Source organism: Pseudonaja textilis, chromosome 9, assembly GCF_049901715.1.
Source record: "Pseudonaja textilis isolate UNSWEBS1 chromosome 9, rPseTex1.2, whole genome shotgun sequence".
NCBI lineage: Eukaryota > Metazoa > Chordata > Lepidosauria > Squamata > Elapidae > Pseudonaja > Pseudonaja textilis.
This window is the reverse complement of record NC_141998.1, coordinates 14,351,339-14,369,324: the sequence shown is the minus strand read 5'-3', so window position 1 is coordinate 14,369,324 and position 17,986 is coordinate 14,351,339. Positions and strand designations below refer to the sequence as shown.

At 38.4% G+C, this 17,986-nt stretch overlaps 1 protein-coding gene across 2 annotated transcripts in view; it reads right to left on the bottom strand.

The window, feature by feature from the left end:
• The window catches only part of GCK (glucokinase), a 45,310-nt gene extending 28,444 nt beyond the window's left edge, over positions 1-16,866 (bottom strand). Inside the window, exon 1 of one of the 2 annotated variants that reach the window (XM_087938971.1) lies at positions 15,814-16,866. In XM_087938971.1, coding sequence (XP_087795097.1) covers positions 15,814-15,858 — 45 coding nt within the window. In that variant the 5' untranslated portion in view covers positions 15,859-16,866. Of the gene's footprint in view, positions 1-21; positions 287-15,813 lie in introns of those variants that run through there. The other variant, XM_026718019.2, reaches the window with a different exon arrangement.
• Positions 16,867-17,986: the final 1,120 nt, after the last annotated feature.

The following is a 17,986-nucleotide window of genomic DNA, read 5'->3' as shown; positions in this document are numbered from 1 at the left end:
GGAGAAAGAGTATCCTCTTACCAGTCTCAAAGTCTCAAAGTCTTTTTTCTTCATCACTGACGGTGATAGTCTTCAAAATTCTCCAAGCAGGAAAGAGGGTCTGTGCTGCAAGAGAGACTGGAACCTGTTCCCTTCCTGTAACACGCTCAGCCACCTGGTCTTTGAAAGTGACAAGGCAATTCAGCTGCCTGTTTCTTTTGTTTGCTTAAGCTCAAGGCTGAGCGTTGCTGAGATCTGGGGGCAACGTTTCTAGACCCCAAAGATTAAAGGTTCATCAGGCAGAGGCAAAAAAGCACCAGCTACTACCAACGCAGCACAGAAAACAGAGACCCATTATTGCAACACTAACAAGAATGATGCAAATAGCATTCCAGACAACTCATCCTTTAGCCTCTTAGGGATTTTGAAGGACTTCAGCTTCTAGGTGGCTCTGGGCAATGTGGATTGTTAATCATGCTTTTATACCTCAGCATTATGGGTGAAACCTGCCAACAATGTTGAAACAAGCCATGACTAAGCACAAGGTGAAAACCCATTCAAACAAGCAAGGAATTGGTACGTTTATGGCCCCTTAAATAAATCAATATAGGAATAGACAAGACTGCGACCAGGCATCAACTTTTCCTGTCCAAAGCAATTGTTCAGCCATTGAGTTAGCAATAGCACTTAGACTTATATACTGCTTCATAGTGCTTTACAGCCCTCTAAGCAGTTTACAGAGTCAGCATATTGCCCCCAATAACCTGAGTCCTCATTTTACTGACCTTGGAAGGATGGAAGGCTGAGTCAACCTTGAGCCGGTCAGAATTGAACTCCAACTGTTGACAGAGTTTGCCTGCAGTACTACGATCTAACCAGTGCACTACCACGACTTCTTGATACCACAATTCTGCTAACAAACACTTTTCCATAAAACATTCCAAAATGTTTGCATTTATGATTGTATGTCGCCAAGGGTTATCTTATACATTAAATAAATAAATAGATAAGTAGATAAATAGATAAATAAATAAATGTTTTCATACCTACTTGTATTCATCTATGCCTAATTTCTTTACCCTTTACAGGATGATTTGTCATGGTTTAATTCTTTTCACACAAAACTAAGAAGTTTGAACATTAATTTCTACTCATTTTCCATAATATCTATAGCATAAATATGTCTAGTTTCCTTTATTTAAACACCAGTTCATTTATTGGAAGTATGAATGTGTACTATACATATTAGCCCCATGACTGAGAAGTTATATGCATATCCTTAAAAATTTATAGCTTAAAAGGCAATGAACAAATTGAAGGAAGAAAAAAAACGAATCAATCAATTTAACCGAATTTCCTTTGTCAAATTTAAAATACACATACGTCAAATCCATGAATAAACCAAAAATATTGCATAAAAAATAAATGTTCATACATGGAGATAGAGGAAAAAAATCATATCATGTGTTAGATAAGACTTCTATCTAACATTATAGGGCTTTTGTAAGTGTTGGGTTACAATGTTCTCTCAATTTTATGTACTTCTTTAGCAATTGAAAAAAGTAGGAAAAAAGATACATTATCTAGGAACAAACTCCTAGACTGAATCAGATCATTAATGAAATGTTATCTGAAACTCAAGGTTTCCAAAACTGGCTGGAAAAACCACAGTTTTTGCCTGTTGTCTCAATGTCAACAGAGAAGAAGCCCAGTGAGTTAGCAGGGGAGGGATAGTTGCATGATTCAACGGTTACCTCTCTCCCTCTACAACAGGAAGGACCTGAGACAGGACTCTTAAAAAATATTTCCAGTATGGCTCAATTTGTATGGGAATAGTCAGACCTTAACATATCCTAGGCCTTTTTCCATAGCCAAGGACCTTAGGAGATAACCAATGCCTTCTGCCAAGGTATTTTTTTTCAACTTCCCATTGTCGCATGAGTGCTGCTGTCTAAGTGCCAACTAGATCTGACATTTGAGGAACTTGAGTAGTGCTTTTTGAACAACTGAACTCATACTTCGAACTTCAGTAATAGTGGAAATGCTGATCATAAAATAGATCCATAATTACAGAAAAAAAGATGTCAGTCAAGAACTAAGGAGGAATTTCCTGACAGTTAGAACAACTGTCGATCAACTTGCCTCCAGAAGTTGTGGATGCTCCAACACTGGAAATTTTGATACTAGAAGATCTCCAAGGTCTCTTCCAATTCTATTATTCCTGTCCTAGTGCCCTAGTTGCCTATGTAAAGATTCTAACCACAAAAAAGGATTATGAATTACTGTCTGAAGGGTTCAAGCTAGAAGATAATTTATTATTTGGATGAGAAACTAGGTCTTGGAGTTAATGGTTGACTAGAAACCTGGATGCTGCACTAAAATATTTACCTGATGAAAAAGAGTCATTCTAAATTACGTGTGCTGTTCAAATAGATAAGAGAAAAAACAGGAGACCAAAGGAGACCTCCAACCTTGAAAGTCACCTTAACTTATGTTATAATCTCCCTTCAAACCACACCCTGCATTTTGATTTCTAACCAGGCACAATTTAGCTCCTTATGAGATCTTAGTCATTGGCATCATTGGCATTAAGCAACAATTGGTTTTAGATTTGGAAAAGCAGACAACTGTTTGTAGGAAAAAAAATGAATCAATTGAAATTAAACTGAATTTCCTTTGTCAATGAAATCTGAACATTACTACATAGGATTTAGAAATGCAGAATATATTGCTTATTTGTATATACAGTTGCATGAAGTCATCGTGTTGGAAGACCAGGTTAGGAATAGTTCAGTGTGGAAAGGACTACAAGTACTTCTTGACTTACAACCTCAACTGAGCCCTAAATTTCTGTTGCTAAGTGAGACATTTGTTAAGTGAGTTTTGTGACCTTTCTTGCCAGAGTTATTAAGTGAATCACTGCAGATGTTAAGTTAGTCAAATGGTTGTTAAGTGAATCTGGTTTCCCCATTGACTTTGCTTGTCAGAAGTTCGCGCGAGGGGATCACATGACCCTGGGACCATCAATAAATACAGTATGAGTCAGCTGCTGATTCTCTGAATTTTGATCACGGAACTACAAGGATGCTGCAAGGATCACAAGTGTGAAAAATGATCCTAAGTTACTTTTTCCACTGCCATTGTAACTTCTGTCACTCAATGAACTCTTGTAAGTTGAGGACTACCTGTACCTTATGTGTTTGCTAGGAGCTGAAAAAGACTGGATGGTACATAATCAATCCATTAGTCAATCCCAATCTTGCAGTTTTATCTATTAGCAATTAATTTATTTTATTAATTTTCTGTATTTACCTGTGTGTCTCATCTAAGTGACTCTGGGCAAATAAATAAATATGTTCTCATTTATATTGCATGGCAGTGTAAAATAAATTACATAAGAGTATACCGTGACTTCAGTCATGGGAGCTCACTGATCACTTGAGCCAGTTGGTCTCTTTCAACGCGGCCTACCTCACAGGGTTGCTGAGAAGGGAAAAAGAGAAGGAGGGAGAACTACATACACACCGTCTATCAATACATTGTTCCAAATCTTTTCAAGTTAACCTTTTCTGTATGAAAGGTTTGGTTGCCCCTGGATTGCTGAAGTTCTTCCTAATGTACCTCAGAACAATTCTCCTCATACCTGTCTGCTTCTTTCCAAAATACTGTTGCACATTTTGTTTGTTTCAAATCTTCTCCCATATATCATTTTAAACATTTACAGATCACAGCATGATGACATCCATATCATGTACAGGTATTTCTGGACTTACGCCTGTTTCTTAGTGACCGTTCAAAGTTACAACAGCATTGAAAAAAGTGACATCCCCATGGTCACATGATCAAAATTCAGATGCTTGGCAACTGGTTCATATTTATGACCGTTGCAGTGTCCCGTATCATGTGACTCCCCTTTTGTGAGCTTCTGACAAGCAAAGTCAATGGGGAATTCAGATTCACTTAATGACTGTGTTACTAACTGAATGACTTCAGTGATTCACTTAACAACTGTAGCAAGAAAGGTCATTAATTGGGGCAAAGTTCACTTAACAAATATCTCCATTAACAACAGAAATTTTGGGTTCAATTGTGGTCGTAAGTCGAGGACTACCTGTATTCATGATTGGACACTCTGTTGTTCTTAGCACTTTCTATTCTTGTGCTGATGAAATTCATTCCCTCAAGATACTTGTCTAAGATAATCCTTCAATACAGAGGTGGAATTCAGCAGATTCTGACCAGTTCTGGAGAACTGGTAGCAGAAATATTGAGTAGTTTGGAATACCACCTCTGGTTGGCCCCGCCCACATCTATTCTCTGCCTCCCATTGAGTCCCAGCTGATTGGCTGGGTCTTCTTTGGTTGCCCTGCATAGGAGACGGAGTTGGAAAGCAGGTTAGTGGGGTGCAGAGGGAATGGGATTTTGCAGTATCCTTCCCCTGCCACGCCCACCAAGCCATGACCACCAGGCCAAGCCACACCCACCAAGCCACACCCACAGAACCAGTAATAAAAATTTTTTGAATTCTACCACTGCTTCAATAGCATTCATTTGGCAGTGGTGTAATTCCTTTTCCAGCAGCACCGATAAGACAGGAATCATGAAGACAGGCAGTGGCAGGGAGGATTAATCAAACGAGGAAAAGTGCCTTGCTGATATGCTTTTTCCTTTCTCTGCTTGCTCTCTTGGCCTCTTGCTAGTACAATCTTCCCCGAGTGCTGCTGAAAAGCAAGTATCTCACAATTGGTTATTTGAGACTGAAGCTACGCAATATTTTCGTTTATTGACAACCTCTAATGGAACACATCCTTCTTAACAGGAGGATGGAAAGGACAAGACAATACTGAATTCAGTAGCTACAGAATTAAGCAGTGGTAGGTTTGCTGAGTGTCTTATGTGAAAAAGAGAATTGCAAAGACTTGCACAACACTATCATTTCTTTTTGGTGCCCATTTGTCTTCTTCCTAAAATTGTCACACTACTGATTTGTTTCTGCATGTAGAGCCTTCACGTACACATTCTGTCATCATTCCTTTTTATTTATTACTCAGAGTAGAACATGTCAGGAAACCTGCTACATTTACAATATTCAGCCACTGCAGATGCCATGGTGAAAGAATACAGGTAATTGGGCCAATTGTTTTGTAAATACAAAGACAAAGCTTAAAAAGAGGAGTCAGTGTGTCTATTAATTCTAGATGATGTTTTCCTGTGTTTCATATATCGTGAAACATGCTGAAGGTCTAGTTCTACATGGTTTATAAAGATGTTTGTCTTGTAACTATTCTCAAACATTTAAGTTCATTTTGATTTTATTTGTACTTCTGCAGATGTGGAACACACAGTAATTTGGTATTTTCTGTAAGTCCCCTATAAACTTCCCACAATGTGTAACAGTTGCTTCCTGAGGCAAACCCATTATTTGAATGCTCACGTGTGGCTTGCACATATTTTTTTTAAGCTAATGAGCCAACCCTTTCCTGGACTATGGCAGAAGGTTGCGATAGGCAATCCTCTCTCTCTCCAGGTTGCGTAGCTGGGTTGGAGAGAAATCAATCACCTGTGAGACTTTATGTGTTAATGGATTTTCACTTGGATCAGTTTCATTCCAGTTATTTGCAGATCACCAGCTTCTCTTTCATCATCATTCTTTCTGTGACTGGTTTCTTCTGGTAAATATCAAGGAAATGCCAAAAAGGGAATAGGGACATCACCCAGGCTCATCCAGTCTTACCACACTATTAATTAATTTATCTATTCATTTAATCAATACTTGCTATTGGAAAAGAAATTTATGACGGGAACTTAGGTCAACTTAGGTCATGCAAATAGAGTACATGCAAAGTAATAGGATGGATGGACTCATTTATCAACTGAATCTTTCTCCCATTTGCTTCTTCTTGAGGAACAGACACAGGGTAGCTCATAATAAAATATTATTATTATTATTAATATTATAATAAAATAAATTATAATAAAACATCACTCACTCTCCCTCACTAAAAACCTGGGTGAGGGACCAGGTCTTCACAACTCTTCTAAACAAATTCAGAGTAGAGGCTAACAAGAAGAAAGAAAGGGAGGGAAGGGAAGAGGTGTTGGGAAGAACCTTGCCAGTGAGAAGGTATACTTTGAGGTTCAATGTCATTGAGAGATGAATAGTACAAATGAAGGAACCTGAGGCTGCCAGCCCTGCAGGGTCAAAACTGCCAGGCAAATGTTATGGGAAGGCAGATGGTACCTCAAGGAACCAGGTTTCATGTCATCTCCTTTGTTGTTAATGGAACCAGTCTTGTATGTTAAACCAGGGGTGTCCAACTTTGGAAACTTTAACTTCCCCATGCTGGCTGGAGAATTCTAGGAGTTGAAAGTTGACAGATGTTAAAGTCCCCAAGGTTGGCATCAATTCATTAAGCCCCCAAAAAGTAATTGTGGGCATAGCATACTACAGTATTTTAACACTATATTTTATTAATCTGAATTTAAGGTTTGGTGTGTCTATGCATATCATCAGATAATTAAGCTAGCATTAATATTAAGCCCAGAAATAGAAATGTCCTTTTCCTAGGGCCCTGGTTATATTAACAAGTGTAAACATAATAATTGCCTGCAATCAACTTTGTGAGGTAAGCCAAAAGGTGATTGTGTTTGCTCAGAGGTTAAGCAAGAATAAAATTGTTATTGGAAACGAACATTTTCAAATGGAGAATAAGAATAAAAGCGAAAGAACACCCAGTTAGACTTCTCTGCAGAACAGTTGCTATGACAACTTCAGGAGACTTAAAAATACTTAAATTATGATTCAAAATAAACAGACTTTCTTCTAAATAGATCGCCACCAAACAATTGGCATTTCTTCCTTCATTCTTGAGTCTACAGATGGCAAAAGTCCTTTTCTTTATTCTCTTGTCTCTTTCCTGTTTCTCCATTTATGTGATCTAACAGAGCAACATTTTCCTCTGAATTTCATTCATTCAGAACCTTGCAAGAAGTTTTCCTGAAACTCATATCTAGTTCTTTTCTTATCACCATTCACTAAAGCATACTATGCAGCTATCAATCTTCTATGAATTCCAGTAATCTCAGTGATACCAGTTCAAACTTTCTGACAATCACTGTTCTGACCAAGGCTTCCTGAGATCATAATTAAGCACGCGCTTAGTTAAAACAATTGTTTTATTTCAATATTCATTCCCAGCCTGTAATGAGTCCCAAACAGTCCCTCGAGATAAGCACCCACCTTTCTCTCCTTTGAATTGCTGCCAACAACTAAAGTGCCAAATGAACTATAAAAAAGCAACCAAAGTACAAAGTCCACACAGAGCTTCAAGGATTAATCTGACAAAATGAACGACTTTGCTTCCTACAAAGGTTTTTTTTTACCTTTGCCTGTTCTTTATACCTTATGGGAGAGGCAATCACCTCCAAACCTTACTCCTGAGTCGCCTACTTTATTTTATTTATTTATTTGATTTGTCAATTGTTTACAAGATAATAAGTATAAGTGTATACATAGTTATGAATACATGAAATGGGTACATATAAGAAAAATAAAAGAAAAATAAAAGAAACAATAGGACAGGGACTGTAGGCAGGTTGGTGCGCTTATGCACGCCCCCTAGAGACCTCTTAGGAAAGGGGTGAGATCAATAGTAGACAGTCTAAGGTTAAAGTTTTGGGGATTTGGGGAAGAAACTACAGAGTCGGGTAGAGTATTCCAGAGATTGACCACTCTGTTGCTGAAGTCGTATTTCCTGCAATCAAGTTTGGTGCGATTAACCTTGAGTTTGTATCTTTTGTGTGCTCTTGTGTTGTTATGGTTGAAGCTGAAGTATTCATTGACAGGTAGGGCATTGCAATGTATGATTTTATATACCATACTTAAATCAGACCGAAGAGGGCGTAATTCAAGGCGTAATACTTTGTCTCAGCTGCTCTTGCCTTCTAGCAGCTCTGTGCACATGTGCACTGGGAAGAGGCTCCCCTTGTTCCTCTGCCTCACTGCTGCCAGACTCTGGAAGCTCTGGAATCAGCACACCACTCCCAGATGGTCCTGGCCCCATCTCTGCATTGGACACAGGACCCTCATCCGATTCCTCTCCAGACTCCCGGACTGGTCCCCGTTCTTCCCCACTGTCCGATTCCACTGCCATCTGCATAGGCTGCTGGTGAACCACAACAATCATTTTAACCTTTTCATTCCCAACTGAACTTTTCATTTCACTTCGCTGCATCAGCTGCTCCAAAAAAAAAACCCAACCACTTTCATTCTGACCTTTACATATTCCCCTTTCTCTTCATTTCACTTAACATCTCTATTTATCTTCAATTTCATTTCTATATCCATTTCTTTCTCTTACATTCTAATCACAATCTTCCATATGCTATGGTTGTTGTCAGATAGGCTCATATTAGATATTAATCTATGCTACCCATAATATCCCGCCCTCCCCCAGTTTATCTTGATCCAGCTTCCAATATTTATAAATCATGATTTCTTTCTTGGGGCACATTCATGGGTCATGTGAATGTAGGTTCCTTCTTTATTTGTAATCTTTTTCAATAAACAATCTTGTTTCCCAGTTGCTGATTTATACAAAAAGTATTTTCTAGTTTATTTCCCTCTCCATGCACAAACCTGGCCCAAATTCATGTTAAAATTAACTTGGGAAAGGTTGTGGAAGAAATCAGTCATCTGTATTATGCAATGGAACGAACAATGTACAAACTTAGAATTTCCTATTCCTTGTACGGGATCCAAAGAGGGTGTTTTTTGTTTGTTTGACATTTCTCTTCCTCTGTTGAATGGTTATTCCTGACATAGAGTTAATATTTAGAAGATCATGTAATGACCAAAGGCCTGGCCTGTTCCACATAACTATTAGTTTAGCAATATAATGCAACAGCTGATGTCAGTACCTAGAAAGTGTTGAACTAACAACATGAACATAGTGGATGCATATTTGAGAACTCTGTGAACTACAAATCCTGCATTACCCCAGTGGTATGTACGGTATATGTTTTTTAGGTGATCTGGCGCTCACCTGTGGAATACAAGCCATTGTTGTATGCTTTGAAGTTGTGTCTTGGGTTTATTTTGTTTGCTCAGAAATATCCAGATTGTCTGAGCTGAAGCAGGAAGACTCATCAGAATGTAAAACACAGAAACTAATTTTCCTGACTGGAAATCTTGCACTTGGTAAGCAGTATTTGCTCAGACAATACTGATAAGAGGAAATTGCATGAGAAATCACAGAAGATGTTGTGATTTATAAAATTACATACTGTGGGGGAAGGGAAGATAATACAGACTATAGTCTTCTCTTTCTCTCCCTCCCTCTCTCTCTCTCACACACATACACATGTAGTTTCCTCACAGTGTTTGTGATTTTCCTTCTGCTTTATTAATGGATTTGAAAGGCCTGTTCAATAACAACACATAGCAGGGAGAGAGAAAAGTTTGATAACTGGAATGAGAAATGGAGGGGAATAAGAATGGGAAAAAAGGGAATGAAGAGAAAGGACCAGAAAACAAAGAGGAATAGGAAACAAACAAGGATGAAAAGAAAGTACATTGTCCAAAGAGGGAGAGATAATGGGTGGGGAAAAAAAGGATAAGGAAGGACATTCCGCAGGGTAATATGTTGTGATGTATAAGAATATACTGAAAATAGTATTTTGTAATGTATAGATAATTCATAAGATGTTTGAGAAAATATAATGCGGAATCTGAGATTATATATATATATATATATATATATATAATTTGTGTTATATACTAGATAGGGAGATTGATATTAATCTGGAATGAAGGTGGTTAGCTCGAATTATTAACCAGAGGGGACGATTATATTTACAGATAAGGATTAATAAAATGACAAATGTGACAGAAAAAAATAATATGAGAAATGACAACAGAAATGAGATAAGAATTTTAGATAACATTGTAAAATAAGATATGAAAATGATTTAATATAACATGAATTGGATAAGATAAGCTTAATATTTAACAATAATAAGGATGATGCAATATGAAACAAAACAAATATAATGAACAGGTAACAATGGTCATGTTTGTATTGAGATGTGAAACCTGGAACCACACTGCTTGCCAAATGAGAATTTTTTATTTTAGAAAATAAAATAAAAGCAGGGAGAAAATTGAATAATGGAATTACTAGGTATGTTTAATTAATAGGGTGGTAGGCATTTGGAGAGAGTTTTGAAAGGTTGAAAATAAGCATTGAAGGATTACGAATTAATGTGAAATATATGCATTGAGAGATATGATTGATATTATTAATTTTGCCTATACTAAAATGTATGATATATGGGTGCCACACTATTAATGTATTGTTGTGCATATGAAGATTGAAATTAAAAAAAATTGAAAAAAAAACAACAACACATAGCAGCGGGCAGTAAAAGGAACATTCAATCTCATCTGAGTGTTTTGGGTCTAGTGGGAATTTTAAATTTCCATAATGTCCCAATTTAACCTAAGTCCAAGTCATTATGGGAAATTTATATGATGGTTTAACCAGATTCTGTGTGATGCTCAGACTGTTGAAGAGCTACTCAGATGATCATGACCATTAGCTTGGATAGAAATGTGTAATTTGTGTTTAATGAAGAGAGTTGCTACCTAGGCTAAATGTAGGAAATGATGAGCCACTTTTGATATCTCCAAGACTTTGATAAAGCCCAGATGATTGTGGAAACATAGTATATTTTATTATTATTAGACATATATATTGTATATTTTATATGTTTATGTTTAAGTTTACATGTTATTTTGTTACTACATGATTCTGATGTCATTTTTATTGTCTAATTTGTATATTTTTGTAAGATACTTTTGTGTTTTGTTTTCATTCAGAGTAAGAGGTCACTTTATTATATATTTGTATCTGTATTGAAGAAAATTGGAAGATATGGAAGAAAAAAATATATGTTTTTTTCTGGTCACATATTTTTCCCCTTTTGATCCTCATTCTCCCAATTTCTCCCTTTCTGTTATTTTCTATGTTATCTCTCTTTGAAATTTAGTAAAGTTGATTTAAAAAAAAAGAAAATCAATATCTTCACTGGATGCCCTACTTGCATAGGATTAGTGCCATTTGACCCATGGCTATTTCTCCCTTCCTTTCCCTCATTCTAAAAAATGTCCCGTGTGCTCTCACAACAAAGTATTTGGCTGGATTTACCTGGTTTTAACCTGGCTTGAAGTTTGAGTATCTTTGTCAGGTCACTTCCCTGAAACCACATTCATCCATTCAAGGAAGAAATTGGAAAGACTTGTAATGACTGAGCTCCCATCAGATACCATCTGATCCTCAGAAAACTCAGACCATATACAAAATAGGACAGATGCTTTTACGGGAAGTAGTCAAAGACAAATAGATTCCTAGTATTAATTTGGATGGTAAATTTTAGGAGTGTCTCTTACCCAGTGGTGGGATTCAATTTTTTTTACTACCAGTTCTGTGGGCATGGCTTGGTAGGCATGGCATGGCTTGGTGGGAGTGGCATGGCTTGGCAGGAGAAGGATACTGTAAAATCTCCATTCCCACACCACTCCAGGGGGAACGTTACTGCAAAATCCCATTCCCACTCCACCCTACTAACCTGCTTTCCAGCTCCGTTCTCCTATTCAGGGCAAAGAAAGAAGACCCAGCCAATCAGCTGGGAGTCGGGAGGCAGATGGGGGTGGGGCCAGTCAGAGGCGGTATTTGCTGGTTCTCCGAACTATTCAAAATTTCAGCTACCGATTCTCCAGAACTGGTCAGAACCTGCTGAATACCACCTCTGCTCTTAACCCAAGGAAAACCTCTCTGTTTAATGCAGAAATATTGTAGAAAAGGCAAAATAATAGAAAATAATATTTGTAGCTCAGGGTTGAACTGTGAGGTCCTTAATGCTTTCTGAGTTTGGTTGTTTGCTTGCAGACATTTCATTACCCAAATAAGTAACATCATCAGTGCTAGAATGGAGTGGGGTTTGTGCTCTGTTTATATACAAGTAACTTGCCTGTGAGAAGTGATGGGAGCGTTGTTTTCTTCTTGGTAATTCTTTGATTAGACTGTTGGTCCCTTACGAAATGGAAATTGGAGATGTGGGATAGTAGAGCAGCACCCTCTGCTGATGTGAGTTATATGGAACAAACCTACCATCACACCACAACTTAATTCCTCCTTCATTGTCAACAATAATCCTCTTGCACATTACTTGCAAATTAAAAATTAGCACTGTCTAATTATGAAAGTGAGGGACGCGATGGCTCAGTGGCTAAGACAAGTGGCTTGTTGATCAAAAGGTCGGCAGTTCGGCGGTTTGAATCCCTAGCGCCACATAACAGAGTGAGCTCCTGTTACTTGTCCCAGCTTCTGCCAACCTAGCAGTTTGAAAGCATGTAAAAATGCAAGTAGAAAAATAGGGACCCCTTTGGTGGGAAGGTAATAGCGTTCCAAGCGCCTTCTGCATTTAGTCATGCCAGCCACATGACCACGGCGATGTCTTGGGACAGCGCTGGCTCTTCAGCTTTGTAACAGAGATGAGCACTGCCCCCTAGAGCCAGAAATGACTAGCATGTATGTGCGAGGGGAACCTTTACCTTTAATTATGCCAATATACTTATTATTATACCATACCCAATCTGTGGGAATTTACTATTGATGAGTTAAAAAACAGAATCTTATTTTTAAAGGAGCAGGATTTGTTATACATTTATAAGATGGTCATCCAGTTCATAAAAACTTATGATGCAGACCTACATACATCCACTCAAAAATAAGTTCCATTGTACTCCACCAGTCTTATCCCCAAATATGTGTTCTTAAGGTTTATGATTAGTAAACTTAGTAGTTTATGATGTTCATATTTTCATAAATTTGTGTCTCAACCCAACAAATTACTTCTCCCCAGAGGATGGATATCATATCCATATCTGTTTTGTCGCCAATATAATTCCATGAAAAAGCAGAGAATCCAGCTGATGTGTGGACATTCCAGAACATGTACTGGCTCTGCCAAAAACTTTGAATTTGGAAAAGGATTAAGCAGAAGTTCCCCATGCAGAGAGTTTGCAGCCTCTGCAAGAAGGGTTCAAAGTCTCATGAGTCATTTCCTCTAAAATAACTTTTCCTAATGCAATGTCCTTCAGCTACATTGGATTTTGTTGACTGACAAGGTAAAGTGATAGCGTCCCTGTTTTGGCAAAACCTGCTATAAAACCTGCTATAAAACTGCTGCCAGTTGATTCATGGCAAATCTGAGCAACAATAATCTATGAGAAAGCTTGTGATGAAACTACATGAGAAAAACAGTTTCTGCAAGTGGTAGTAGGACACCTCATTATAGGAAAGGCTTTTCTATCTTGCTGGAGAGAAGGTAGAACTCCTCTTTTAAGGTGCTTGTCAGTTTTATACTTATTTCTGCAATGCCGGAACATTTATTCCATGAGGAAAAGAAACATTCTACACAGAGGAAAAATAACTTCTCCAACATCTCCTTTAAAGAACAGAATAACAGAATAGCAGATTTGAAAGGGACCTTGGATGTCTTCTAGTCCAGGGGTCTCCAACCTTGACCACTTTAAGACTTGTGGACTTCAACTCCCAGAATTCCTCAGAATTCCCAGAACTCCTCCCAGAATTCCTCAGCCAGCAAAGAATTCTGGGAGTTGAAGTCCACAAGTCTTAAAAGTGGCCAAGGTTGGAGACTCCTGTTCTAGTCGACCCTCTGCTTAGGCAGAAAATTCTATATCATTTCAGATAAAAGGTTGTCCAATTTCTTCTTAAAAACACTCAGCATTCGAGCATCCACAACTTCTGGAGGCAAGCTATTCCACTGATTAATTGTTCTAACTCCTCCTTAGTTCTAGGTTGGATCTCTCCTTGATTAGTTTCCACCCATTGTTTCTTGCCCTGTCTTCAGGTGCTTTGGATCCCACCCTCTCTTTTCTGTGGCAGCTCCTCAGATACTGGAACACTGTTATCATGTCACTCCTAGTCCTTCTTTTCATTAAGTTACACATACCCAATTCCCGCAACCGTTCTTTAAACATTTGAGCCTTCAGATAAAAAGGTTTTTTTAAAAATGTTTGTCATATCACAGTGACCTAATTCAAGAGCAAATTGGTCTGAGTTAACATTATATATTCTGCTGACCTAAGTGAAAATCTACACCATCCTTCCTGTGTTAGTGCAACCGCATCCTAAGTTATTACTGGATCAAGGAAATGGACTGCATACTAGCAAAATCCCTTAAAAATCCACTAAATTCCTTCTGAGTCCTGACATAATGGAACTTATGGTAGAATACGGAACACACATATGCAAAAACCCAGCAGCTCCTGCTATGCTTAATTAGGTTACCCACTTCATGCAGATTCAGGGAACCTGTTTATATCAATTCAAAAATACAGCAAATATTAAAGTCCAGGCATTAAAATTACATTGAGCAAAGTGCAAAATATCTGACTGCAAGGTATCAAACCTGGCGTGCTTCTAATTTTGGTTTTCTGAAATCTTATTCCTAGACTAGGCAATTCCCTCCCTTATGGCTTATATATAAGTACATCTTCATATGGTGTTACCACTTGTATGTATAGTTACCAGAGGCCAAGAACAAACAGGCTTTAGTTACCTCAATTCAACTTTTCAGCAGTATCCCTAGATGGTTCCTCAGGATCTTTTGAGAACAAGGATACTTGGGTGTCGCTTAAACATAGTGTATAAGTTCACTTTCAGGCTTGATTGATATAGAAATGTCGCTATAGTTCAGCCTCACTTATAAACTGATTGTATTGCAAGAAAACTAGGATGTGTCAAAATGGAAGCAGCCAATTTTGGGAGCTCAGTAGAAAAAAATGGGAAAAACAGCAAAATACCTTCAAGGGGAATCTAACTTCTTAAATCAAAGAATGGGGATTCTCAAGGCTAACAAAATCTTTGGGCTCTTGGGGTGCCCATTTGAACTTCAGAACAATCAGTAGTTCAATAAATTTGGAAAGACAAGTCTATAGCCTGTATCTTACTTTGAAAAGGTATCTCTAATTTGCTGTTACATAAGTTATCCAGATGAATTTAGAGAATAAAGTTTCCCGATTCTTTCAACTGAAAGGGATGGAATTTTTCTCCTATCCCACTGATCTGCCTCATTTGCTATCCACATTGAGGGTTTGCTCATAGTATCAGATGCAATCAAGTGGGGTACAAGTAATCCTCAACTTACACCCATTCATTTAGCAACAGTTCAGAGTTACAACAGCACTAAGAAAAAGTAACCTATGACTGATCCTCCCACTTATGACCATCATAGCATCCCCATAGTCACATGATCAAAATTCGGATATTTGATAACTGGCATGTATTTACGACAGGTGCAGCATCCCACTGTCATTTGGGACCTTCCCAGCCTGCTTCTGACAAGCAACATCCACAGAAAAAGCTGGACTCACTTAACAACCACATGATTCATTTAATGACCACAGGAATTCACTTACCAATCATGGCAAAAAGATTGTGAAATCAGGTGCAATTCACTTAACAATCATCTTACTTAGCAACAGAAATTCTGGTCTCAGTTGTGGTTGTAAGTTGAGAACTACCTGTAATGACTCAAAAATCTCCCTTGTCTCTTTGCTGCGTCAAACCTTAAACTGTTGCACTGGGGTACATAAACCTAGATGCATTTGGTTACAGCTTTGCACTGTATCCCCCTCCATTTAAAGAATGCCCCCATATCTTAATTTTTGGTGAATGGCCTTCAAAATCACAAAACTCAGCCCCACCCTGGACTTCCCAGAATGAGAAAACAAAGATAGGACCTTACCCTTTCCTTCTGGGAGCTATCCATCCTATTTCTGTGATCCAGCATGGGGGCAACTCTCAGCACCGACCAGGAGTCAGTGGTTAAATCAATCTGCCCAAGGTCCAGAAATAAACAAGGCCAAATGCTTTTCTTCTCTGTCTGTCTCTTTTCCCACCACACCCTTGTATGCCCTTAACAAAAAAGGCAGCTTTCCTTGTTCTGCCTCTTGACGTTATTCCACTGTCTCTGGTGGCTTTATGTCAGGCAAAATGTTACTTCATCTCCTTTGGAAAACGACGTTTGAAGCGATGAACTTTCTGGTCTCTGGGTTTCTCCTTGCCTGGGGATTTCTCTGACTTTGTTCCTCTCAAAGTCACTTTGTGGGGTGTTGAGCAGATATCTCCCTTGCCCAAAGATCCCTTTTGTCCATCAACATTTTGAAGACAAAGTCGTGAGCTGTTTCACAGTGAGAAAAATTGCCTCCTGAGTAACCCAGCTTGGGACGTCCTCTTGATTAAATTACTCTTCTGGACACATTACATTTATTTACTTTAGTGCTTGGAGATGCTGTGTCATTTCTGCGGTCCACAAGGCCTACTTCCGGGGATGAGTCTCAAGACTAACACTGCATTGCCATAGTAATGGATGAAACTCTTTTGCAGTTCCACTGCACATCAACTCTCTCCATTCTATTAAAGCTGTCATGTGGAAGAGCTACCATGGAAATAGGGCTTAATTCAAATGGACATAGCAACCATATTATTTTTTTAGCTGTCTCTGCCAATTAATTGCCAAGCTTAGCAACCTGTAGTTGGTCATCAGCATCCTTCTCTGAAAGGCGGAAGGTCAGTGGGCATATATTTATGAAAAGGGAGAAAGGCGTTTCCACAACCAACCTGGAGTTAGCAACATCAAGCGAGCATTTCCTAGAATGAAGCACCCATTTCACTTGAAATAGCTTTGCAGTTAACTCATATCTACCCTCAATACAGGTAGTCCTCGACTTACAACAGTTCATTTAGTAACCATTTGAAGTTACAACAGCACTGGAAAAAAAACCAATGAGCATTTTTCACACTTACAATGGCTGCAGCATCCCCATGGTCACATGATAAAAGTTCAGATGCTCAACAACTGGCTCATATTTTGCCAGCTTCTGACAAGCAACGTCAATGCAGAAGCTAGATTCACTTAACAATTATATTGCTAAATTAACAAGTGAAGTGATTCACTTAAAAACTGTGAGAAGAAAGATTGTAATATGGGGCAAAATTCATTTAACAGGTGTCTCACTTAGCAATAGAAATGTTGGGCTCAATCGTGTTGTAAGTCGAGGACTACCTGTATTTTCCAAAGCACCAGAAAGCTAGACAAGAAACAATGAATGGAAATTAATCAAGGAGAGGTGCAACCTGGAATTAAGGAGAAACTTCCCAACAGTGAGAACAATTAAATAGGGTCTCCTACTTCAGCAGGGGGTTGGACTAGAAGATCTCCAAGGTCCCTTCCAGATCTATTCTGATTGATTGGAATTATAACCTGAGCAGGTTCCACTGTTGACAGATTAGTACAATTAGGAGGAGGAATAAAAAAGAGCCAGTCCTATTGTGAGTTATGGAATCAAAGAGGGGGGTGTCCATGTTAAATTCATCCATTTGGGTTGGAGCTAATCTTGACACCTCTTGGTTGGTAAGTTTGGGTCTTCTGCCTTCTTAGCACTTGTACTACAAGTACAAAAGATTCAGTCGTATAAAAAATCCAATAGTCCCAAAATGTCCAAGGATCTCCAAGAAACATGCAATTGAAGATTTGAGTGGCTTTTTATCTACAATATGTAAAATGGTAATGTTTCCTATTTATTGTGCTTCTCCCTATTTTGTCAGCTTTGCATGATATTCTTCCATGTTTCCATGAGGTTGAACTGATGTGTAATTGTCCAATTTTTGTGCTTACAGAGGAACAAACATCTTTTCAATTGCCAGTCGTGGCAAAAGACACTGCTGCAGCCACATTTTGCTGTGGAGAAGCTGGACTGTGGTGACGAGAAGGAAGGTGGAGTAAAATCTTTCATTGCACAGGTCTCAGCCATTGCACTCTCACGTGCAAAGATCCTTGCTTGCACCAAAGCAGAAATTGTTCCCCATCTATGTCATTGCCTTGTTCCTGACATTTAGAAAAAGGCATGTTGTTTTGG